Below are 24,471 nucleotides of genomic sequence, written 5' to 3' on the forward strand. Positions count from 1 at the left end.
TTGAACAGCGGGGACTTCCCTCTCCCCACCCACTTTATCCAGTTCTTCCACAGGGAGGGAACCTGAGGTGTTCACAGCCTACATTGCCCACCCTTTTGTGAGACTGTGTACCTTCTGAGTGCATGAAAACAGCTGAATAACATGTCCGTAGCCAAACATGACACACTGGCGGCTACCTTGATTTGAAGTATTAGCTGCTGCGTGGGCGTGTCGATGGGCGCCTTGGCATCAATGACGTTCTGGACAGCCGCGGCCCAGCGGGTGGCCTCGTTGAGGAGTTTGAAGTAGAGGTGATACGAGTGCTTGCGACCATAGACGATCACGTTCCAGTAGCCTGAACGACACAAATGTTAGAAGGTCGTCAACGAGGTGACGCCCGCGCAGGCGGAGTCAGGGGCCCACCAGTGTCTTTGAAGACTCTGTCGTCGGGCGGCGCCACCGAGCACAAATTGTTGAGCACCAGCGTGCCCAACTTGAGGGCGTTGCGCTCTGAGCTCTTGTAGTAGTCCAGAGAATTATGCGTCAGGAGGAACCAGCGCTTCTTCAGCTTCAGAGAAGCTTTGCCGCTCACGCCGACGCCGCTGCTCGTGAGCTCCTTGTGGAGCCAACCTGACGCATAACACAGAACATCACTGAGCAATCTGGTGACTGGTGGTTGTGTAATGCTAACTGAGATCTTGATTGACAGTTCCATCGCTGTAAAAAGCTATCTTTTACCTCTCGGTCCCACAGACCGCAATGATATTGTCCCACATTGTAACATTGGAAATTGACAACTTAGGCACCCAAATTTGAAAACTATACTTTTTTTTGTCAAGGCATGTTCAATTAGAAATTCTATTAAATTAATTATTTTAGCAAAAAATGTGAATGTGTTTTGAATCATTTTCTGGGACATACATTTGTTTTCTTTTTTTTTTTTGCAAGGCATTTTTCTGCAAATTTACATCAGATTTCTCAAAAATGACTTGTTTCTCGAGAATATATAAAAAAATCCCAGATTTTTTTTAACCCCCCTTGCAAATAGTAGCTTTTTTTGATGGGATACCTCGTATGATGAACTCCTGTCCGTCTACTCGGGCATCACCCTTGGAGCGCTGCAGCAGCGTGATCCAGTGGTGCATCTCCTCGGGTGTGTCGGCGTTGCAGTGCAGCACTCGGTTGGCCGTGATGATGACGAAGGAGTTGGGCCTGCGTGAGCAAGGGGGGGGGGGGGGGGGGTTTGAGTGCCTGACTTTGGAAACAGTGCCAGTTTCCAAAGGTCCTACCTCTCCGGATTGTCCGACGCGCACGCTGAGTCGATCGTGCCCACGTCCAGGGTACCCTGAAGGACCAGAGTATTTGAAGATGATCACGCTGTCGGCCGAAGAAAGGTTGGGCAAGACGGCCGGAGACGATTGCGTTTTTTCCCAACCGCGGTCGACTCACCACGGCGTTCTGCGGGTTGGCCTGCTCGTCGTGCATCTCACCGATTTCCTGCTCAGTGGAACCGTGGACCTGACTCAGCACGCTGAACCATTGGCTGGTACCGGGGACAGTGTAAAAACATGGTTATCGGCGTCATTGACATTGTGATCGTCATAGTTGTTCTTGTCGTTGTTGTCAGGGATGTACTTGGACCAAAATTCAGGCTGGGAATACTTGCCAACAGTGGCGTGTTGTGCCAAAACGTAATTGTGAACAAGTGGGGACGGGGGGAGTTTGAGTGGCTCGGAAATAGACCAGTGTTTTGGGAAAATCACGAAATTCTCCTCACATTTCCGATGGCCACCGCACTCCCGATCGTTGCCGTCATCATCAACAATTACCGTCATTGTCATCGTTGCCGCATTGTCATCATTGATGTCGTCATCATTGTTGTCGCAGTTCTCATCAAGGTCACCGTTTTTGTTATTACCAAGGTTGTTGCGGTCGTCATCACCGTTACATCAGTCATCGTGGCGGCATCATCAACATCGTTTGCGTCATGGTCATGATCGTCAAGCGTCCTGATTAACGTGACCCAAAGGCCTCCTTACCTGGCGTCTTCAGCAGTCTCCGCCACCAGGTGGTACGTTCTCTCCGGCATGACGATGTTGATGCCGTTTTCCTTGTTGGCGTTGTCGATCACCTCGCTGCAACAAAAACAACTTGACTTCTCAATTTGGGTTCAAGCCCAGTGACCAACTTAGCTGGGTTTGGCCAAACAACCATTTGACCAGTGTAGAAACAATGAGGTCAGTCAGTTAGTGTCGGGATAGGTCAGCCAGCGATTTTTCTAAAAAAAAGCATGTTTTTGCTGTGTTTTCATTTTGCTCTTGCACACGACCAGCAGCAAAATGGAACAAAACCACCAAGACTGGAACAGCCAAATCTATACTGCCTGGTCAACTGGCTCTTGGAAGTGAGCCACAGCTGACCAGCGAGCCAACACATTGCTGGGATCCAGCCAAGAGTTGGTGATGGCTGGTGACCGCCTGGAGTCTTGCTGGTGTCAGAACTTACCAGCAGAACAAAAAGAGCATGTTGGTGTTTCTGCTTCAAAGTTAAAATCTTGGCCGTTCTGTTTTACATTTGCTGATGCTGCTCTTATGCCCTTCTCGCTAGTCACAACATCAAGAGCCAACGCGAAAACACAACAGGACCATGCTGGTCTATGCTGCCTTTTTCCCCCTTTTTTTAGCAGGGAGGGTGTGGGTGAAAACTGAAGAGGCTTTACTAACTTGGCGGCGTGCATGTCCAGCACCCCTTTGAGTTTGTCCTCGCCGTCGTTTTCAAAATACATGAGTTTGCTCTGCCGGAGGACGAACCAGCGTCGCTTCCAGTTTCGGCGCGACAGCGTTGAGGATCCCCCGCCTTTCTTGTGCAGCCAGCCTTGCTTCAGCGCTTCCTGCTTGGCGCGGAACCACAGGAAGGTCTCGTCCTTCAGCACGCACCAGCGCCGCTTCCACGTGTTCATCAGGCCGCCTGCAGGGGGGGACAGAGGCACTCAGGTCTCAATCAAGACGTTATGGGCTCTATTTTGGTAGACGGCGTATGCACAAATGCTGGCGTATTCTGATTTTGCCGCTGGTGTGAGGCTAGTTGTTCTTGTTTGGCAATTTGCCTGACCCCTCCGTGCCAACGTGGGTGTTCCAGTGTAAGGAGGGGGTGTCCTTTGAAAATTTGGTGGGCTGTACATGAGGTTCGCTGACATATTTAGGTTGCAGCAGATCATTCTGCATTTAATGAGGGAACCCGCTAACCCGCCTGTTTATTGCCAAACCGGCAAAGCGCATTGACAGACATGTCACCATGCGAGGTGTGACTGGGCTGCATTTCAAGGGAATGAGAGGAACCACTTTGATTGGTGACAAATGAAGTCAGCCGTGTCCAAACAGGCTTTTTATTTTATTTATTTATTTTTTTACGCACAACAGCGAAACTACCACAACCTGGTCCAACACGCCACGGTGCAGATTTACGCTGCTGACTGCGCCGCTCATGAAGAGAGAGACCCATGTGTGTACGTTATGGGGCATGGACGTACCTTTGATGTGCAGGAAGCTGTGGAAGTAGGGCAGTGTGACACAGCTGTAGACCGAGTCTCGGCGGTACGAGAGCTCGTCGTCCGTATCCAATCTGTCAAAGTCATCCTCGCTGTCCTCAAACTGACACAAGGGGAAAAACACAAACAGAATCAGAAAGATTCTTAGGCTGAGCACAGTCAAGTAGAGCAGTGTCCAACAAGAACCGCAACGGGGATGTGGGCTCCCACTCGTGGGACACCAAACAATCATTACGTTCACTTCAGCTTTTTGGAAATATTTTAGTTTTTAATCTTTCAGAAATGTTTGGTTTTAAATTTTAATTTGGGTATTTTTTTGAAGCATTCAAATTGTCTTCCTCATAACATGTTGTATAATTAGAAGTTTTTCTTAAAAAAAACGTATGGTGTTCCGCAGGGTTCAATTTGGGGGGACCTGCCGTTTTCATTGTGTTTGCTGGTTTCCATTTTAAGATTGACATATTTTGTAAAGAGCCTTGCTACAGCGGTTGTGAAAGCGCTATATAAATGAAGATGTAATATATTTACTGTACTGTACTGTATATGTAGTATATTTTAATATTGGTTATGACGGTGGCACATGGACGGCTATGCATTTTGAAAGGCGGTAGTTGGCGCAAGCCACTGAAGTAGCGAATCTGTGACGAGGACGCACCGAGGACTGCGGCCCCTCTGAGCCGAAGCGGTACGCCCCGGAGCTGTTGTAGGTTCCCGAGGAACCGCGGCAGTCGGGAGACCACTGCTCGCTGCGAGGGTAGGAGAAGGCCAGGCTGCCGCTAGACGCGATGGCACCCTCATCATAGTCATCCCGATCGTAGTCTGAATCCTCATCCGGTGGGATGAGCTCGCACAAGGGCTCCAACGGGCCGATGGTGAGTGGCGGTGGCAACTGCAGGAGTATGGTGGTGGGTGGCAAGGGAGGGATGACAGCGTCGTTGGCGTACGGGTCCTCCTCAGAGGAGTCGTCACTTGTTCGGATGCCGCTGGTGCGCTGGCCGTCCGAGTGTCCGTGTTCGCTGGGGTTGGGCGAGTCCTTGAAGGCCTCGTCGTCCGCCCCGAAACCTTCGTCCACATCCTCTTCCTGGCTGCCACCCGACTGCCGCCCGTTCTCCTTCTCATCGTCGGCATCCACGCCCAGTGAGCTCTCGATGTTTCTAACGCACTCGTCAATCTCGTCGAAGTTGAGCGACTGCAGGAAGTGCTGTGCCGCCTTGCAGGCCTCGTCCTCCAGTCTCTTCAGCTCCTGGTCGCGCAGCAGCTGGAGGCGGAGCAGCGATGCCTCAGTCAGGGAAAGCTCCTGACGCTCCTTCTTCATCTGCAGGCATTGGATCTCCCGCTCCAGACGCAGGATCTCCTCCACCTGAGACGCCTCCTGAGGACGGATGGCTTCGTCATCTTCCTCCTCTACCCCCATGGGGTCCGAAGACACCTTCAGTGTCTCAGAAGACTCATCTAAGGCCTCAGAGAACACCTTCAGGGTGTCTGAAGACTCGTCCAAGGTCTCTGCTGACGTCAAGGTTTCTGATGACTGGTGGTGTTGGGCCAGCTGAGGCTGAACCAGAAGGAGAGCGGCCAGTTCTTCAGCTCGACACAGCTCCTCGCGCCTCCTTGATGCCTGAAGATCACAAGATTCTGTTAGGACAAAATCCAGCAGAAAACTTGGGATGTCGACAGTGTGTCATAGAATAACATTTGCGCTCCAGGATGAATATAATGAAAATACTGGGATAGGGCTGACTCAGGATGGTTACTTTGGCGAGAGGTTTTGTTTTGGATTCGGGTTGTACCTCGGCTAAGGACTTAGAAGATTGGCAGGAAATTCAAAAGAGAATTGAGGTCTCTGCAGAAATGTTTACAAGAGCTCATATTCAAACATGATGCCAAACCATTTCAAACTCGTGTTATGACTCACAAAAAAAAAAGATGGGTCGTGTGTGTCCATGTGATTTGAAGACTTTCCCTTCGAACCCAGGTTAAAATAGCCCCTGACATACAAAGATGTTAGCCCTTCGGTTGTTTGCAATTCTTGACACCAATTCCACTTTTCTAACATTCATTCATTCATCTTCCTAACCGCTTGGTCCTCACCAGGGTCGCGGGGGGTGCTGGAGCCTATCCCAGCTGTCTCCGGGCAGTAGGCGGGGGACATCCTGAATCGGTTGCCAGCCAATCGCAGGGCACACAGAAACGAACAACCATTCGCACTCACACTCACACCTAGGGACAATTTAGAGTGTTCAATCAGCCAGCCATGCATATTTTTGGAATGTGGGAGGAAACCGGAGCACCCGGAGAAAACCCACGCAGGCCCGGGGAGAACATGCAAACTCCACACAGGGAGGCCGGAGCTGGAATCGAACCCGGTACCTCTGCACTGTGAAGCCGACGTGCTAACCACTGGACTACCGGGCCGCCCACTTTTCTAACAACCCTGGTTATTTGTGCTCCATTGTGGCAATTGACGGTGTAATAAAAAGCACAAAATGTTACTTTGCTCTTTTTTGATTTTGCAAAGGATTTTTATCTTATGTTGATGAGCTAGGTGACTTAACTAATTTGATAATTTTGAGTTGAGGTGTTAAAACAGGACACATTTGTGCATTTTGGTACCTCTTGAGCAAGTTGTTCCTCCTCCAGCCGCCGTCTCTCCCTGTGACAACCAAACACAAACATCAGCTGATCTGTCAGGACTCTTTTTGAAAATTGATTTTTAGATCTTATTTATTGTACAGTTTACAGTTTTTAATTAAAAAAAAAAAATTATAGTGACTTCATTGCTGACACTAACAACATGGTTGCCGACAGAATGGCGCTATGACCAAAGTAAAAAGTCTCACACCGCTCATCTAGAAATAATCATAAACAATCATTAGCATGGTTTTGTGGAAAAATATGCAAATTATTGCCTGGAAAATACTCATTGGAAAAAACATACAGGAGGAATAATGCAAATTATAATTTAATTGCAAAATCAAAGGAAAAAAAATCTGAGATTATATTTAGAGGCCATATCAGACAGCCCTATATGCCAGGGATACACACACATAACAATTATTATTATTATTATTATTATTAGGGGAGTGTTGGTTTCATTTGAAATCCACTGTGGTGGTGTTTCGAGGTGCCGAAGCCGCCAACCGCAACCAACCTCTCCTCTTCCTCCTGTCTCCTCCTCTTCGCCCTGCTCTCATCCAGCATGCGGCCCACCAGGCGCCTGGCCATGTGACCTCGCAGGTGCGTCTGCAGCGTGAGCGCCGCCCGGCGCAGCAGCAGGAACTTCCTGCGCCAGTAGAAGGCACGGTAGTTCTTCTGGATGACCAGTGCGCAGCGCACCAGCCGTCGGTACTGCTTCCTGTACACACACACACGAGCGCCCAAAGAGTACTGCACTGCTCTAGATTGTGATTCGGGGCAAAGCAAGCTTATTTTTATTTCACAAAAACCAACAAACAAAAACTATGATTGGAAATAAAACCATTGTTATTCACGAAGTAAAATAAAAACAACATTGGTTTTAAAACTAACTGAAAGTACTGTATATCCTATAGTTTATGTGTAGGAACAAATGTTATGTCCGAAACTGTGAATTTTGCACAGCCCCGCTGGAAGTGGATTGCGCACGTGCAGCATTGGCAGAGGACAGTGTTTGAAAGCCTGTGGTTTGGTCTGGTGTTGAGGCGGGCTGGCCTACCTAGCCACATAGCCGGCCATGTGCGCCCGGATAATCATGGCGGCTCGGAGCAGCTCCACCTCCCGCTGCTTCTCCAGACGATGCTCTAGGCCTTCCCTGAGGAACACCTAAGTACAAAAACAATCTTTCACATCACAGCGTTTATACTTCAATCACTGTGATGAAAATATGGTTCAATGAGCTTTTTTTTCCAATACGATTAACCAATTAAAAACACAATCGACAGAATGATCCAAATAATCATTTGTTATAGCAATTGTAGTTCACTGCACATAAAAAATCCGATGCGGCTTACCTTGGTCTTCCCCATTTGCCAATCAGTGGCACTGTCGTCATAGCGTTGCAGCAGCTCCACGCAGCGCTCCCTGGCGTCATTCGATGTCAATTCATTTCGCATCAGAACTTTGTATCTACAGAAGGACCAGACAAAAGTAAGTCGCTAGTCCGAGCGGTACCGACGGGACGCGCAGGAACCCAAGACCACCCACCGGCAGCAGAACTCCTGGAAAGGTCGGCGGACAGGAAAGCCAGCACGTCGGATCTTCACCGTCTCCAACATGCCGGAATACCTCAGCTGGTTGAGAACCACCGCCGGGTCAAAGCGGTCAGGCATCTGCACGGTCAAACAGGTTATATGTGATACAGGGGACCTGTCGTGCTTCTTGAGACACTTTTGGAAAGTCTTGAATCGGAGTCGGAACCTCCCTAAAGTGTTCTCACAAAGTTTAAGCCAAAAGCATCCACAAAGCACTCAAGGGTAACCTCTCAAGAACCCCCGCCCCCACGTCCGAAGAAGAACAACGTATTAGAGATGGAGGGCCTCCCACGTCGGGCGTCGTGTCAATCCAATCATTTGCCATGCACATGGCAGTCAGAATATCGAGAAAATGCCTCACCCTCATTGACTAACTACTTCACATAAGATTAGCAAACAAAAGCCAAACAAGGAACATCAGGCAGATGAGAGGATTCTGAAGTGGTGCAAAATTAGCAACATTTCTGCTCAACAGGTATTTTCATCACCTCCGTTTCATTTTACAACGTCGAACTGAGAACATTTATAACGGCAGTTTTGGCATTGTGTCAGGAGGCGGACGTTAAAACGTGCGTCACGTCACATTCCGTCAACGGCGCCATTATGGTGTGGAGAAGAGAGGGCGCCACTTTGCTGGGATCTCCTGTCAGCCTCAGTGGGCGTGGGAGGGCGGCAGGGGGGTCTCCAAATGAGAGGCTGCTTTGATTCCCACTGTAATGCAGCCCCCCTTTTCCTCTTTATCACAAAATTTGCTTCAATGTCAGCCCTTTAAGAAGCGTGGGCTCATTAGCATAACATTCATTTGCATACGGCAAGCGCACAAAGACGGGCGCTGTCCGGAAAACGCACATCCTCACGTCTTCTCCGGTTTGATCCGAAACACTTGGAAAAGCGCTTTTAACACTGTTTGCTCACAAAGAGCCCCATTGTCATAAAATCAGTCCCCACCCTCCCCAAAACTCTGGTATCCTTCATTCTTTTTGTTATCAATTGAAAATGAAATAATAATAAAAATAATAAAAAAACCCACCGGTAATAATAATAATAATAATGAATTCTGTGAGTACCCAATACGATAAAATTTGTACATATTGGGCCGATATCAAACCCGGTTACCGTTATTTGTCCACCCATAGCTCAGACGCACAGAAAGTTGATTGTTCCTTGATTTAAAACTGACCAAGATGACATTTTTCTTCAATTGTTCATTTTGAGGGAGCTTTTGAAGGATTTCAGGCAGTTGTAAATGGCACCAAAATGTGAATAAAGTATGCAGCAAATGTCCAGCAATGAATAAACATCTCTATCTGGTGGGCATGGAGGGTGCGAGAAGGACATCAATGACGATTTGGGATTGTTGAAGTCAGTCAACTACTCAATGGATAAACTGTCTCAGGGTTCAGGGGCCCACTGAAGAGGACAAATGGGTGCGTGGCCATCTACTCCCTGGAGACTTTGGGGAAATTAAAAAAAACAAGCTCACATGATGGACGACAGAGAACACATTTATGATATGATGCAAAAAATATTTGTGGAATTAAATGTAACTTCATGAACGACGATGGAGATTCAACAATGAATCATTCACTAAGCAACTATCAAATTAACTGACAACCGTTTTGAAAATAGATGAATCATTTGAAGACCTTGTTTAGCTCACAACTGTGCACAGTTGTCAAAATTGTTAAAACATGTTGAGAGCATAATCAATTCTCAAAATTAATTGACAACTCTTTTTGATAATTAATAACAATCGCCAACGTGCTCTGCATTCAATTTCGAAAGTATTTGGACCATCGTAAATACTGTTTTATTCAATAGAATTCACCTAAAGTTACACGCTAGTCAAACAACTGATACCACGTATAGATGAAAATCCCAGTCAACTTTGTAACACGCAATACATGCAGTAGAAGACCATTTAACATCGTTCATGATGCTCCGTGTTGCTATCAACTCAAAAAAATCTGCTAGTGGCAATAGTTCATGTAACGGCTTCATTCCGCTGCACGTGCGCACGCACACGCACACACCGTAGACATATAAAAGACACACGCACAGCACCTCGGCTCACCATTGCATCTTGACTCCAAATCCCGCGGCGGTGGCGACAAAAGACGGCAAAGTACGCGACGAAGACGCACAACTCTGCCTCGTAAGAGGCGCGCACACACACACACACATTGACCTAACAAAGGCTTTGAAACACTCCCTCTGTGTTGAGATGGGAGGGCCGTGGTTGCCGTGGTGACCCGTCTCCTGCTGAGGCTCATTTGCGCCTGCCACTTGTAGGGCTTGATGTGTGTGCGTGTGCCTGTGTGTGCGTGCATTCAAAGTGTCCTGGGGGGGGGGGGGCGTGACTAGCGTGAGCTCAATGCAAAACCATTCATTTGATTTGAAGGGACTCTGTCACCTGAAAGAAGACATTTTAAACAAACGATGCATCTAGCCTATTAAGTCCAGTGTTGCCTTCAGGGACAGACTGAAAGTTTCTATTTTTAAAGAGTCAATCTATCCATTAATCTATTTATCCATCCATCGATAGATTTGTCTTTTTTTACCTATCTGAAGATTTCTCCCCCCCAAAATTGACATTAATTTTCCATGCCTTTTATCATGACTGAATGATATGACTTGCTTCAAAAATATGGTGCTGAAATCCACAATTTCTGTTTTTTTGTCTATGCCAGTTTACGATGAAGGGGGCTAGCATTCGAGTGCTAACACGGTAGCGCACCCACACACAATGTGCGCTACCACCAACTTTGTGTTTTGTTTTTTTTGTTGGTGGAAAATGCTAACGCTAATGCTAACACACAAGGACTGACATGATCACACTCCCATTGTAAGACCCCCGTGACATCAGTTCATAAACCTAAACTGATGACATGGGGCCGCGCGTCACAACATGACAACACCTAATTATCGCCCATCTATTTAAGTCTCCCTCCGATTAAGTGCCACTTCAAAGTTAATCTTTGATGGGAGGAGGGTGCACTCGAAAAAAGATGACCACGCACGACCCCCTACTCTATGACTGACCTCCATCCATCCATCCATCCATCCATCCATTTTCTAATCCGCTTATCCGCACAAGGATCACGGGCGTGCTGGAGCCTATCCCAGCTGTTTGACCCCCGAGCTGTAGCTTGGACACCTCTGCATTAATATATTGCGCAACCGATGATTGACAAAAAAAATAGTTAAAACTCTTCTTTCAACAACTCAACTTCAAAATAAAAGGCTGACAGATAAACTCGTATAATACACGACAACAATTGGCATGGCCAAGACTGAACATAAAGTTGGTCATCTTACCAAGTAGGACACAGGTCAACGTGCAATCTCATCATTATAAAGCTTCAAATTAGGTGAGTACACTGTGTGTCCCACTCACCTTGTGTGTGTTTGGCTTGATACATCGTATGAAGAACGGGTTGGAGGTGCTGAGTGTTGCCATCAGAGAGTGCAAAGAGTCCTGAAAAACAACACAAGACTAGTGGCAGCGGCACACAGTGTGTGTGTGTGTGTGTGTGTGTGTGTGTGTGTGTGTGTGTGTGTGTCTAGATGTGTAACACGTACATATTCAAGTGCATTGGCTGTTTTTAAAACTCTTTTTAAAAAGTGAGTCCAACTGTTTTTTTTTTAATTTTTACCTCACTTCAATTAAACGTTTCCTTCACCCTGTAACCTGATAAGATGCTCACTGTAGTAACCGCTGTCCCTGAAAGGGTTAAATGTGGTAAAACCCGAACATGAGATGGAATGGGTGGGGTCATGGACGTGACTGTGTAGTGCAAAGCGTGAATGTGTGGGCCAGACCTTAAAGTGCGAGCTGACGGTGGGTCTTCGGTGCTTGCAGCTGCTCTTCAGCGTGTCCTGCTTGTTGCGACTCAACACGTGTTCAAAAAGGTCGTACACAAAATCCAACCTGATGGACACCAAGTTGAAAAAAAAATGTTTATGTCTTTAGATTTTTGAGAAAAACGCATTTTGGGATGGCAGTTGTTAAAAGTGAATATATTTTTGAGGTTTTTTTCTGTTTTGAGAAAAACAGTGTGTTGTTATTGCTCTGGAATTCCAAGTGTAATGTGAAGTAAAGGAGGACACAAGTAAATGAATGAATAACGATGATGCTGCAGCTGTTTGTGTGGGGCACCTGCTGTCGCGAAGCATGTTGAGGACGTCGTCTCGGAAAGTGTCTCGGTTCTTCTCCAGCGTTCCCCTCACATCGTACACCACCTGCACGTCACATCGTGATGACCGCTGATTAGCAATATTAATTGAATATGATTTGAATCCCTGATGCTGAGATAGGCGTTACCTCTCCTGCGTAATGTCGAACTCCAAAGTAGTGAACGGCAACGCGGGGCTTCACGTAAAACGGATTTTTCTGGAACACAAAACAAACGCTTTTCATACATACGTCACAACTAGGAAGCATATACTGTCAGTGTTTAATTTTTTTCATGACATACGTATATGCTGTCGTTTATAAATGCCATTTCTTATATGAAGTTTATGCTGTATTTGAAATAATATGCTGTATTTTATGGCATACAGCATCTTTATGGCGTCTTATAGGTTCTGTATATATGTGTTGGTTGCTTTTGAATCTATTGAATATTGTATATCAACTTAATAAATCTTGAATATTTATTAAGTTGAATTTATGTTGTTTTTTATTTTTATAATGTGACATTTCTGAAACCTTATGCGTCACATGGCAAAAGACTATCCTTTTGGTGACATTTGGCATGTATGAGATTATATTTCCCGAAAAACAAAATAGCAATTTTCAAGAAAAAAGAACAACCTTTTTTAACAAAAATGTTACATAATGGTTTAGATTTGTGAGAAAACATCTTGGGGGGGGGGGGGGGGGGGCATTTAAATTCATGTAATTTTCAAGGGAAAATACATATTTGAGATTATTTTTTGGGTATTTTTACCGAGTGCTGACTGTGCAGTTTCTCCAGCAGTGTGTCGTCCGTAGCTTTGGGGAAGTGACTCTCCTCGTTCATCAGGGCCAGGAGGCCCAGTTTCTGTGGAAACCCAGGAAAAATCTGCATCCTCCTCTCCTCCCGCGACATGTTGCGTGGCGTCGTCTCCAAAACAAAAAGCACTCACCTTCTCGATCAAGTCCAAACACTCGCCGTTGTCCATCCAGTTGATGTTAGCCCACACCAAACCTTCCCTGCAGGAGGTCAACGGTCAGTACGATCTTCGCAATTTGTTAATCTTCTGCTACGATAGGTTTATAATAGTTTGGGATTCTTCATTCGTGTTAGAAGGTTTTTAGTTTTGATTGATTTATTTAATTTTTAATTCGGTGAGTTTGAATTAGTTTTAAGAGCAAGTTTGTCAGTTTTTATACTTCTATACTTTTGGAAGTGCTCCATTTTATTTTATTAGTTTTAGTTTTTTGTTTTGTTTTAATATTTGGAGTAAATGTTAGGTTCCACATGAAAAAAAGGCCATTCAATATTGTGGAATAAATTAAAGTACCATTCTCACGCAATTCCCACTCAGTCTTCTGTACCTACGGGCGTACAGCGAAACTGAAACAAGTACATTTAAAATAAATTCCAAAAGCTCATGTACAATATTGATCACAAGGGTAGAAACAACATTTATTTGGAATTATTAAACAGATGTAATTTCAATTAATTTTCATTTTGTTAAAAGATTTGGGTTATTTTATTAAGAAAATGTTTTTCCCAATTTGAGTTTATTTTGTTCATTTTCGTTCATTGTAATAAACATACTTGCTACCCCCCCCCCCCACCCTCCAAAAAACACACGCACACCAAATTAGGTACTTACTTGTTGTACTCCAATTGCTCCAGGGAGAAAATATGCTTGTTGAAATATTCCTGAAGCTTTTCGTTCGCATAGTTGATGTTGAACTGCTCAAAATGGTTGACCTGAAACATGCGTTCACAACATGAACACAATGACACGTCAGTAATATTCATTTGACAAAAAAAAAAAAAAAAAAAACAACAACAACACAAAACAGCCAACGGCATTCAGAAGCAAAACAGGAAACAAAAGGACCGTACCAAAATGACCCAAAGAATGTAGCTAGTTTATTTCCCCAAACATCGATTCATGCATGGACGAATACCTCAAAGTTTTCGAATCCAAAGATATCGAGGATGCTGATGGACTTGAAGTCATCTTTCCCTCTGATGCGATCGTTGAGCTTGCGGATGATCCAGTTGAAACACTGGGAATAAAGTGCCATGGCCATGGAGTCTCTCGAGTCCACCGCCTGCAGGAAAGAGAGAGAGGGAGGGGGAAAAAAAGGCTTTACTTAGACATACAGTCCACGATTAATTTCTTTATTTGTTTGTTTTTATTTGCAAGTAGTTGACAAAAAAAAGTCAGTTTTGCCAACTTCGTCATTTGGTCAAAATATGGTGTTAAACCCAAACTATTTCGGAGATTTGATTTTACCAGCATAATAAACGTACAGTAGATCTATTTGACTTCTTGTGACGTGTATGTATGAATGAAACACGGACGTTCATCTAGTTGCCCTGACCTGCTCAACAGTGAGGGGAGTGGAGATCTCCTCCCCCCTCAGGATCATGGACCTGTGCGTGAGAACCTCGGCCAGTTGATCCGGGTTCAGGCCCAGAAGCTCTGCCGTCCGACTCAGAGCTGTCAATCAAACATAAACGGCCAATAATCGTATCAATAGCCTTTGAGCGAGAGGAGGAGGAGGAGGAGGAGCGTCGGAAAACCCACCGGACTTGGACGTGATCTGCGCCCCTCCGGCCGTCATGAACTCGATGTTGCCGGCGTGCAGGATCCCTGCCAGGAGTCGCAGGATCTCGCCAATGTTCTCCTCTGTGAACTGCATCGTCCGCATGGCATACTGGACAACACGCAAGCGCAATCACCTTGCATGTCACGTCAACGTGTTGCATTCCAGGCATATACAACATGAAATATGATATAAATAGACTATCTAAGAAATGTTAGGATGTAACCTATGACACAATAATTTAAATCCAAACTTGGACAACATGATTGACCCTCATTGATTCGTTGACAGTTGTGAATGGTGAACCACCACATGTCTGCAGTTAAAAAAAAAGAAAATCTGTCCCCCATTATTGATGGAAATTATTGCTTGAGTTTTTAAAAAAAAACAAATCATCAATTTATTTGCACATTTTCTATTCCACTATAGTTATTGAGGTGACTTTTGAGGCGTGTGTATATGCAGATTCTTTTACGTGTTCACTGACTGCAGACAGAAATGACATTTCTTCAAAAATATGACACCAGCACAAAAAACAAATAACGTGAAGAATGCAGCAGCTGTAAAGCCCAACGAACATCTGGATTGTGCTGTGGCTACAGAATAGAAGCGCTCACCAGAACCTCTTGAAAAGTGCCTTTGTCATTGATTGCGTTGTCGGGGGTGCCGCCGGAGCGGGTCAGGTAGTGGTACGTGCAAGATGGGCTCAGACCCAAACACTCTGCAAGACAAAGGGGACTTGACATGATTCGCTTGGAGGGTTGAATTCAGAGATTCTTTGGGGTACCACTAGAGGGAGCATCGTTGACTTGGGGATCGATGCAATTTGGTTAACGGGATGTTAAAATGTGAGTTTATTGACCTGTCTGCTCTTGGTCGGCGCCTGCTAGTAGAGCATAGAAGATGTGATAATTCCTCTCGCCCGCGTTCTGTCGGACTACTCGGTTCTGCAGAACAGAAAACAAGAAGAACGTCACACTCATACATTGTGCTCCAAGTTTAACCATCACTGTGCTAAATTCCTCTGGTTAGTTTGACATTTATGTTAAACATTTTTTTTGTTTGCTGGTTATTAATGTCTGTTTTGGACAAATGGTTGTTTACTTATTCTTGCTCAATAAATTATATTTTAAATGAAATGAAATTCCTCAAATGATTTGTTCAGACACTGACAAAAGTCATCCAAGCTTAATTTTGGACGTATTCCTGGAGAAAAAGTGTATCAAAGCGGTTGTAAAATAAATTCACATTTCTACACGTGATTAGCTTGACAATTGGACTTTTTTACAGTCATGAAAAAATAGATAAGCGGTTTGAATAACAGAGCAAAGAATCGTCACCTTCTCCAAGAGGTCTGACGTCAAAAGTAGTTTCAGTCAAGGTTCATAAAAAGTCATGCTGGATGTTTTACAATCTGCATCTAAATACAAACAATACTGAAAAACATTAGCTGCTAGTCAGTCTGTGCTAAACAAGTTGCCAAATAAAACCATTCACACTCACACCGAGGGACAATTTAGAGGCCCGGGGATAACATGCAAACTCCACACAGGAAGTCCGGGGCAAGAATCGAAACCCGGACCTCTGCACTGTGAGTTGGACATGTTTACCAATCGACCACCGTGCCGTGCCTTCATGTCATACAACCAAATGTGATTTTCTTGATCATGTCTTACAAATTAAGATAGACGTCAGACAAACAGCAACGTCCACACTATATTAGATAAACGTGTCACTAGCATTAGCGATAATTAGCATTTTATGAGCGAGCACTTCCTGTCTTGCGTTGCGTAAAATGAGGATACAGTCGACGATGCGTCCTCCTTGGATGTTTCCTTTTTGGTTGAAATGCAGCTGAACGAACTTCCCGAAACGGCTCGAGTTGTTGTTGTAGACCGTCTGTGCGTTACCAAACGCCTCCATGATGGGGCTGGCAGCAACACAAAAGTCACATTTACACCCAAATACACGATTCATCAATGGTATGCATAATTATGAAAACAATCATAATACCGACCCGCTCTCCAGTAGTGCCTCCTCAACGTGCGAGGTCCTCTCCTTAGACGACACTTCAAGTGAATGTTGGCTCATGGCCGACAAGAACTTCAGAATCAGTTTAGTGCTTTCAGTCTTGCCGGCGCCGCTCTCGCCACTAAGGAAGAAGAACAAGAAAAAAACATCAATTACTCCCACAAAATTTGCAGTATCTGGAGAAATAATATTCATAGACATTACAGGAGTCAAAATTACTGTTGTGACGATTTAATTTTCCCTCTCAGGATGAATAAAAGTTTCTGTCTGTGTTTGCCTCCATTGGTAATCAACGCGGCAGTATTGTTTAGTCCACTAGATGGCGACAAACAATGGAAAAAGTCCATTTCCATTGGAAAACTAAATTTCAATAAAATGAGTCCGGCTAACCTTTAGTCTCAGTAAGGTAAACTCAGGTAAAAAAAACAAAACAAGCCATATAAAACTAAAGAAGAACAAGTCTAAACTACCATGCCGCCTACGTCATAACTAGTGACTATATTGAAAGGAATATATCATCAATAAAAACATGTTTAAACAAGATAATAGCTGAATACTATGAATTCTATTAAAGTAAAACTATACTCAAACAACGTAAATAAAATGAAAAATCCTACTCAAATTAAAAACTCAAACTGAATAAATGAAATTAAATGAAAGTAAAAAATAAAGTAAATAAATAATAACAATAATAATATAACGTAACCTCAACTCAAGAAAACTAAAAGATATGAAACTTAAATGAACGACACTCAGCTAAACTCAATTCAACTTTAAAACTCAACTTAACTGAAGTCAATGAAACAAAATTCAAGTCAACCAAAGAATAGTAACGTAAATTAAACTAAACTTCAGCAACAGAACATTTGCTTTCCTTGGAGAAGTTGCGAAAGGAAAAGGCCAGTGTGCACACGTCGTGACGCCATGTTTGCCGAGTGTGACATGAAGCAAAAGCCAGCTCATTAAGTTGCAGCGTGGTAGCTGCGGTAACGCAACGCAGGTCTCAGCCAGGCTGCTCGCTGACATTTCAACAACAAAAGCAACACACTTAAAACACATCACAGCCCTGTGGGATTTTCCAATCATTCTGTCGCCAACTTGCTTCGTTAAGAAAAACGTTTTTTTCAGGTGCAAGCACGAGTGTAATTTTGCCCTGCTAATTTTGTCAAACAGTGCAAATTATTGTGCCTCACGTTTTGAAAGTCTGGATGTTTTTTAAATGACTGAGACGAGTTTGGACATTGGATAGAGTTGCCCGTTTTGTTCAAAAAGTAAAACTTCAGCCACGAAGGAAAGTCAATTCACTTCAACCTAATTCTAGATACCAAGATGCAACAAGATGACATCATGGAACTATTTTCGTCCAACTTAAAAGTTATATTCAACTGAAGTCTTCTGAGGCTGACATTGCTTCACCTCCTCATCATGAAATAGGGATGTCCAAGTGTGAAGAAGCCGCTTCTGCGTACACGTGCGTGGTTCCCACCTGATGAGCACGCACTGGTTGCGCGGCCTCCTCCATAGTGCGCGGTAACACTCGTTGGCTACGGCAAAGATGTGCGGCGGCATCTGGCCCAGATGGTGGCGACTGTACAATTCCACCGCGCTGCGCTCATACAAGCCGGCCAGCGGCTGGTAGGGGTTCACTGCCGCCAGGATTGACCCAATGTATGTCTAAGGGAGACACATGACATATGCCAATGTTAGCAACAATGAATATGTATTTTTTTTCAAAAGAATTTGTCATCCTTCCAGCATCCAAGACAAATTTTTTCGCCAATACGTAAAGTCGCAATCAGCATTAAGAAAGAATTATGTTGAAATATTATGAGAACAAAATCCAACATGAAAAAAATAAATAAGTAAATACACCAGAGGTGGCAACACCCTCTATTAACGACTAACCCTCAACATAGACCGTTCCAGAATGTTTTGTTTGCTGCAGTGAAGAATATACTGTAAAAAGAAAAAAAATGTCTCAAAGCAACATCTCCACTTAAGTTAAACAATTGCAACCATTTGGACTCAATTAGATGACCTGCCAGCCCTCCTCCCATACGCCTGGTAACAGTTTCCACGGCAATGCCCTGGCTGTGAGCTAATTGGCTGTGACCGCCATCACGAGGCCCCCCTATTGGTTAATGTGATTAAAAATATCCCATCTCGTATGATGACGTCAAGCGGCGGCATTCCGCACATGCTTATTAAAATATACCATTAGTTTTGCGTTTTTTGTTATTGTAAAGTGTCCTTGGGTGTCTTGAAAGGCGCTTATAAATAAAATGTATTATTATTATTAGCCACAACTGCTAACATGTTAATAAAGATAATGTATGATAGCCTCTTTAAAATGCTACAAACAATGTTGTTGGCAATGTGCTAGGAAGAATTTAGTCAGATTACAATTCTTCAGAGCTCAATTTGGGTTCCACTGAAACCTTCAGTCAGTCAGTTGGCTTAGTGGAGCCGATATTTGCCAAACACGAGACGAGCGTGGGATAATGCGAGGAAAACGAGGAGCAGATGTGAAAGAATTCGGAGAAAGAACAGAGCGGCAGTCGCCTGAGTGACGGCAGGAAATGTAGGTGGGACGCCACCAACTGGAGGCGCTTGTTCAGTTAGCGTGTTACCGGCACTATTATTGGATTTGGCTGCCGCCGCCCGCTGTCTTTGTTATTCTGACAAATATTATATTTATATATTTTTTCCTCCACTTCTTAATGGGACACTGTGTAAGCTCGGAGGCAAAATATCTCCTCATGTACATATAAAAAACTTTGTGGGAGAAACAACTGCTTAAGTTATTTATTTATTTACTGTTTTTATGTGAGGAAAAAAGGAGATTGCTACACACAGGCCAACATTTGCTAACAGTGAGAAGGCCGACACGGCAAAAAAGGGAACGCTAACAAGTGAATGCTAACGAAGCAAACATATCAATACAAACAGACCAGAGTGAATGGTAACATAATGAACAAATGTGTGCCCGCTAACAGAGCAAATACTAACAAAAGAGGGAATGTTAAATGATAGAGCTAACCCAAACAGAGTGAGCGCTAAGAGGCTAACAGGAACAACGCTTAAAAAAAAGTTCAAATAGAACATGCTAACAAAACCGGTACTAACAAAACAGAATGAACGCAAACAGAACAAATGAGTGAAACCGACCAAGTGCTATCAAGCTCTTAGCATGCCAAAGAATATTAACAGGAAATTGTACCAGAATCAACGATAATGTTAACGCAACTACTTAAAACCCAAAACGTTAACTAGCATAAGCATTAAATAATGATGATGTTGTGAATTGCCACATTGAAAAGATCTGCTGAGTGTCACATGTTCAGCAACAGCCAATCAGGCATGCCAATGAAATGGGTTCAGTGTGACGAGAGATGTGAATGCTAGGCAGTACATCAAAGTGTTTTCTTAATGTGGAGGCAGCGGCCATGTTTGAACTTTGACACACAAATTTGCTGTCAAGATGGCTATGACCTCTGAACCACCAGATGGGGGCAGGAAATGCCAAAATATATAAATATATAAATGTTTTAAAAAACACCTTGGATTTGACAACCTTTACCCTACTTAAGTGAGTTTCCAATTTTTGGGGGGAGTCAACCCTTATACAACGGGGAAAATATTTATTGCCACTTTTTCCCTGCTTATTCAAGAATTGGCGGGGGGGAACTTGCTGGGGGGGGGGGTAAAAAAACCTGTCTCTTGCTGCTGGGGTCTGGAACATGTTTAACATCTATGAGCCACATATACTGAAGGGCAATTAGCGGTAATTCAAAATGATGTGTTTAAGCGTCAGGCGGGGAATATTCTGGGTTGAAATTATTAACTGAAACACTTGTTTGTAACACATCTTTGGGGTGTGCGTCCCCCGCCTGTGCATGGTCTTGACTGTATTCCACATTAGCTCCACTTGGATTTCAAGCTCTCATGAGACTGAGCTACAGTGTTTTTCGAGTACGAAAAAGAAAAGAAGCGGCACAGAAGACAGACGGATGCTGCCAACATGTTTTCCACTCGCACATCCACAACTTGCTTTTCAAAGATGTCAACCAAAAGACAAGGAATGTTCTGGAAGGATGCTGGCTAGAAAAAAAAAGAGCCTGAGTGAACCACAAACAGATTAGTATGGGGGGAGGGGGGGATCAGACGAGTGTGTTGACATTTGTGTGCCAATGTGTGTGTGTGTGTGTGCGCGCGTTCTGTGATTGTAGCCAGCTGTGCTCCCGACTGGGGAGCCTCATGTATGGATTCCAGTCATTCCAGACAACACACACACACGCACACACACACACACACTCACGCACACATGAATCGTGGACGTGTTTGCGTGTATTAAGGAACACTCATTTAATGAACACACTGCAAGTAACACAGTAGCCGTTTTGGTCCTGGTGACTAATGGATTATTGGCTCATTGGATTATTGACATTTTGGGCTTTTTCCTTTTTTCCCCCCTCCACAATTTGTCCAAGTTCCCAAGTGTTCTTAATAACAACAATGAGGAGTCTGCCTTTCACTACCATGAAAATGGGGGTTGGGTGGAGGCTTGTCCAAACGGTTCTCAAACATTTGTCACAGAATACAGCTGCAAATTTTTTTTAATGCTTAAATTGTCGCCCACACCACCATCATGACCGATATTGATTGAAATCATGTGATTGATCATATGATTGTAAGCCACTGAAACATTATACAGTTTGAATATTAACACTAGGAAAATTAAAACGACTATAGATTCTGATCAAATGCATTGCACATCAAAGACAAATGAAAATAGCACCTAAAAATGTTTAAAAACAACTCCCCAAAAAATTGCCCCACTGGCTACTAAAAGTTCAATACAACTGAACTGAAGTCATTTTTTCATGTAACACTAGAGGGAGCCAACGTGCCACACTCTGGGATTGCATCTAGAGCATCATCAATAATTCAATATTTCCTGGAGAAACGTGACGATATGGAAAGGCATCCGACACGAATGTCGCAAGCGTTTTGGCATGCAAACTCACGTAGATGCATCTTTGGCGGTATCGCAGGAACAGGTTGTGCATGATGGCGCCATCGTGCAGATCCTCCAGTGCCGCCATGTCCTCAATGCCCGACGCGGCGCTGCCACCGCCGCGCATGGCCCGGACCTTGTCATGGGTCAGTGCGTTCTGCTTATACGTGTACACCTGAAACACGAGAAAGTCTTCAAGTTTTTGACATCAAGCAGCCTAAAGCTTCCTTCGGGTGTTCACTTGGAAAAGTGTGAAATTCGCACCGTGAAGAGGTGAAAGGTCGTCAGCCACTGAGGTCAAATGTTTCACATGGAATGCCGCAGTCAGGCTTTTTTTCTTCTTCAGGATTTCGTGTTTAATAAGTAAACAAATGAATATGGGTGTTTCACCCCAGGAGATCACCCGGTGAAGAATTAGAAATAGAAGATAGGATCAGTGTTGTTTTGTGATTTGGTTTGTTTTATCAGGACAAAAAGAAGCTCAGATTTTCACATTATTTGCAAAAAAATCAGCAAATTCAAAAAAGATATCACTGTCATTTGCTACTTAGTTCAACTACGATTCTGTCATCATCTTCATCTTCTTTATTACAATTTTTTTGTGTAAATATTTTTTTTATTATTATTTTTAGTTTTTATTTTATTTTATTTTGGATAAATCTACCATGTCTGACCTGAAGAAGAACCTGCTTTCAATCTCATTATACATGTGTGCAGTAACAATAAAGGCATTTGTTTCAATTCTCCTATCGGCAAAGAAAAACTCAAATCAAATCAAAACTCAGACTTTTGTTTAAAATTAAAATAAATGAACACTAACAAAAATAAATGCAGTAATACATCTCAGATTTTATTTTAAGGTCAGCCTGACCAGAAAAATTGGGCAAAAGTGTGTTTGGGAGACGACAGAATGATGTGTAAATCGTGTGGACAAAACAAAGTATCACGTTTCTTGACATACGGAGGACAGATAACCCGCCTACAAACTGCTCTGAAAAAAAAAAAAAACAGCAGCTGGCACGCTGACTTTTTCTTTTCTTTCGCTTCAGAGCGCAAATTCACTATATTTCTTTGTTGAACATGCATTTTATATGTTACTTGTGTCTTGACACATCTTTAACACCTGCTTGGAGAACAACTAACAACCTTCATAAGACCTTCTATCCGCTGCTGGAACCCAACTTTGTTGATGTCTTTTATTCACGATAGACGGAATGAAAGAGACCTTTCACACCCATGGTAGTCAAAACACGAAAACATCACGAGCTCACTGTCAAAACTATTTGAAAAGGATCCTCATCATCTCATCGCACAACAAGAGGAATAACAGGAGCCTCTTTCACACAGAGATGGTGTCCCCCAGGGGTCAATGTTTAGGCCCAAGCCGCTCATTTGCAAGGAAGACAACTTCAGCAAACTATTGATAGGTAATTGAATGTGCTTCAAGTTGAGGAGAATAAACAAACTAAAAAAATGAAACAAATAAATGAATGAAAGAGACTCCTCAACTCACTCAAACATAGTTCCTTGAGATTAAAGTGCCAGAAAATCACTGATTTTGTCACTCGCTTCAACAGATGAGTTTGTTGAGACCAAGATGCCACCAGATGGTGGCAAATCACTGATCAAACCAAACCCCCCAATTTATTCCAACTCCTCAACTCACTTTGACATAGTTCCCTGACATTAAGGTGGCACCAAAGAACTAATTTAGCCAAGATCCAACTCCTCAAGGCACTTTGACGTAGCTTGTTGGCTAGATGTCACAAGATGGCGGCAAAGCACTATTTTAGCCGATACAAGACTCCTCGATCATCTCTCTTACACACACGCACACACACATACACGCACACGCACACACAGTTGGATGACCCACTGTGACTAAACAGTTTGAGGTGACTGTCCTCATGAAGAAAGACCCCACTGTCCTGGGAGGCCATCACTCAGTCGCACACAGACGCACGCACGCACACACACGCACGAACACATTGCTCACATTCCCATTTGAGTGCCACTGGAGCGGGAAACTTTTCGGTTCTTGTAGGAGAGAAAAAAATGTAAAATAATTCAACCTTTGTTGGGGTCATCGAGTTAGCCATGACTGGTGTTGCCTTCAGGGACAGCCTGAAATCTTTCATATCTTCAGCCTGCCTTATCCATATATCTGCAATATCCAGTGTTGCCTTCAAGGACAGACTGAAATCCGTCTTTCTCATTATCTGTCTATCTATCCAAGGATTCCTTCAGGGACATATTTAAAATCCTTTTTTTTTCATATCATCTATTTATAAGTCTGTCAGTTTGGGTATAAAACTTGCCTTCAGGGACAGTCTGAAATCACAGTTTTCCCTGTCATCGCCACATCGATTTACTGTCTCTGTCTTTTCATCAACATTTGGTGTTGCCTTCGAGGACCACCAGGCTTCTCCATCATCTGTCGGTTTATCAATGTCAGGGGTTGCTTTCAGGGACAGTCTGAGATTGCAGCCTTCTCTTGCATTTATCTCTCTGTCAACAGTTAGTTAAGTCAGCTGTTTCCACCAGGGACACTCTGAAATCACACGTGTTCCTATTATCTACCTCAGACTCTCAACAAGTGCTTGGGGACTAAAAGCGGGTTGTGGACAGCTTGTAAAAAAATGAGAAGTATTTTGCTTTCTGATTTTTTTTCTGGAACAATAGAGAGCCTATGTCTTAGCATGAGCTTCCGCTGCCTTTCCTTTAATTGCCCTCATGTAAACGTGACTCGACTTTCCCCTTTGAGGAAAAAACAACCGCGGTGTTCACGCCAGTTGATGCGAGTTACGGCGTAATCCCCGACCAAAGCCGCTTGTTGTCCAGCTTCTTTTTGTTTCACGCGGATTTACTTCCATTAGCATCTGTCGCTAGGCTTAGT

The 24,471-nt window shown here is 43.8% G+C and overlaps 1 protein-coding gene across 1 annotated transcript in view; it reads right to left on the reverse strand.

The window, feature by feature from the left end:
• The window catches only part of myo10 (myosin X), a 46,218-nt gene that overhangs the window by 5,677 nt on the left and 16,070 nt on the right, over positions 1-24,471 (reverse strand). The window contains exons 3-33 of the mRNA XM_052087509.1: positions 21,586-21,750; positions 18,045-18,232; positions 16,545-16,679; positions 16,333-16,457; positions 15,868-15,881; positions 15,390-15,474; positions 15,145-15,248; positions 14,509-14,638; positions 14,303-14,421; positions 13,883-14,029; positions 13,579-13,679; positions 12,883-12,949; positions 12,705-12,797; positions 12,077-12,145; positions 11,912-11,994; positions 11,575-11,683; positions 11,150-11,230; positions 7,706-7,830; positions 7,513-7,627; positions 7,218-7,324; positions 6,675-6,878; positions 6,137-6,176; positions 4,182-5,141; positions 3,509-3,629; positions 2,703-2,946; positions 2,019-2,114; positions 1,429-1,522; positions 1,269-1,324; positions 1,049-1,191; positions 403-609; positions 177-334 (exon numbers count right to left, since the gene is read on the reverse strand). Coding sequence (XP_051943469.1) covers positions 177-334; positions 403-609; positions 1,049-1,191; positions 1,269-1,324; positions 1,429-1,522; positions 2,019-2,114; positions 2,703-2,946; positions 3,509-3,629; positions 4,182-5,141; positions 6,137-6,176; positions 6,675-6,878; positions 7,218-7,324; positions 7,513-7,627; positions 7,706-7,830; positions 11,150-11,230; positions 11,575-11,683; positions 11,912-11,994; positions 12,077-12,145; positions 12,705-12,797; positions 12,883-12,949; positions 13,579-13,679; positions 13,883-14,029; positions 14,303-14,421; positions 14,509-14,638; positions 15,145-15,248; positions 15,390-15,474; positions 15,868-15,881; positions 16,333-16,457; positions 16,545-16,679; positions 18,045-18,232; positions 21,586-21,750 — 4,485 coding nt within the window. The remainder of the gene's footprint in view (positions 1-176; positions 335-402; positions 610-1,048; positions 1,192-1,268; positions 1,325-1,428; positions 1,523-2,018; positions 2,115-2,702; positions 2,947-3,508; positions 3,630-4,181; positions 5,142-6,136; positions 6,177-6,674; positions 6,879-7,217; positions 7,325-7,512; positions 7,628-7,705; positions 7,831-11,149; positions 11,231-11,574; positions 11,684-11,911; positions 11,995-12,076; positions 12,146-12,704; positions 12,798-12,882; positions 12,950-13,578; positions 13,680-13,882; positions 14,030-14,302; positions 14,422-14,508; positions 14,639-15,144; positions 15,249-15,389; positions 15,475-15,867; positions 15,882-16,332; positions 16,458-16,544; positions 16,680-18,044; positions 18,233-21,585; positions 21,751-24,471) is intronic.

This window comes from Hippocampus zosterae, chromosome 15, assembly GCF_025434085.1.
Source record: "Hippocampus zosterae strain Florida chromosome 15, ASM2543408v3, whole genome shotgun sequence".
Classification (NCBI taxonomy): Eukaryota; Metazoa; Chordata; class Actinopteri; order Syngnathiformes; family Syngnathidae; genus Hippocampus; species Hippocampus zosterae.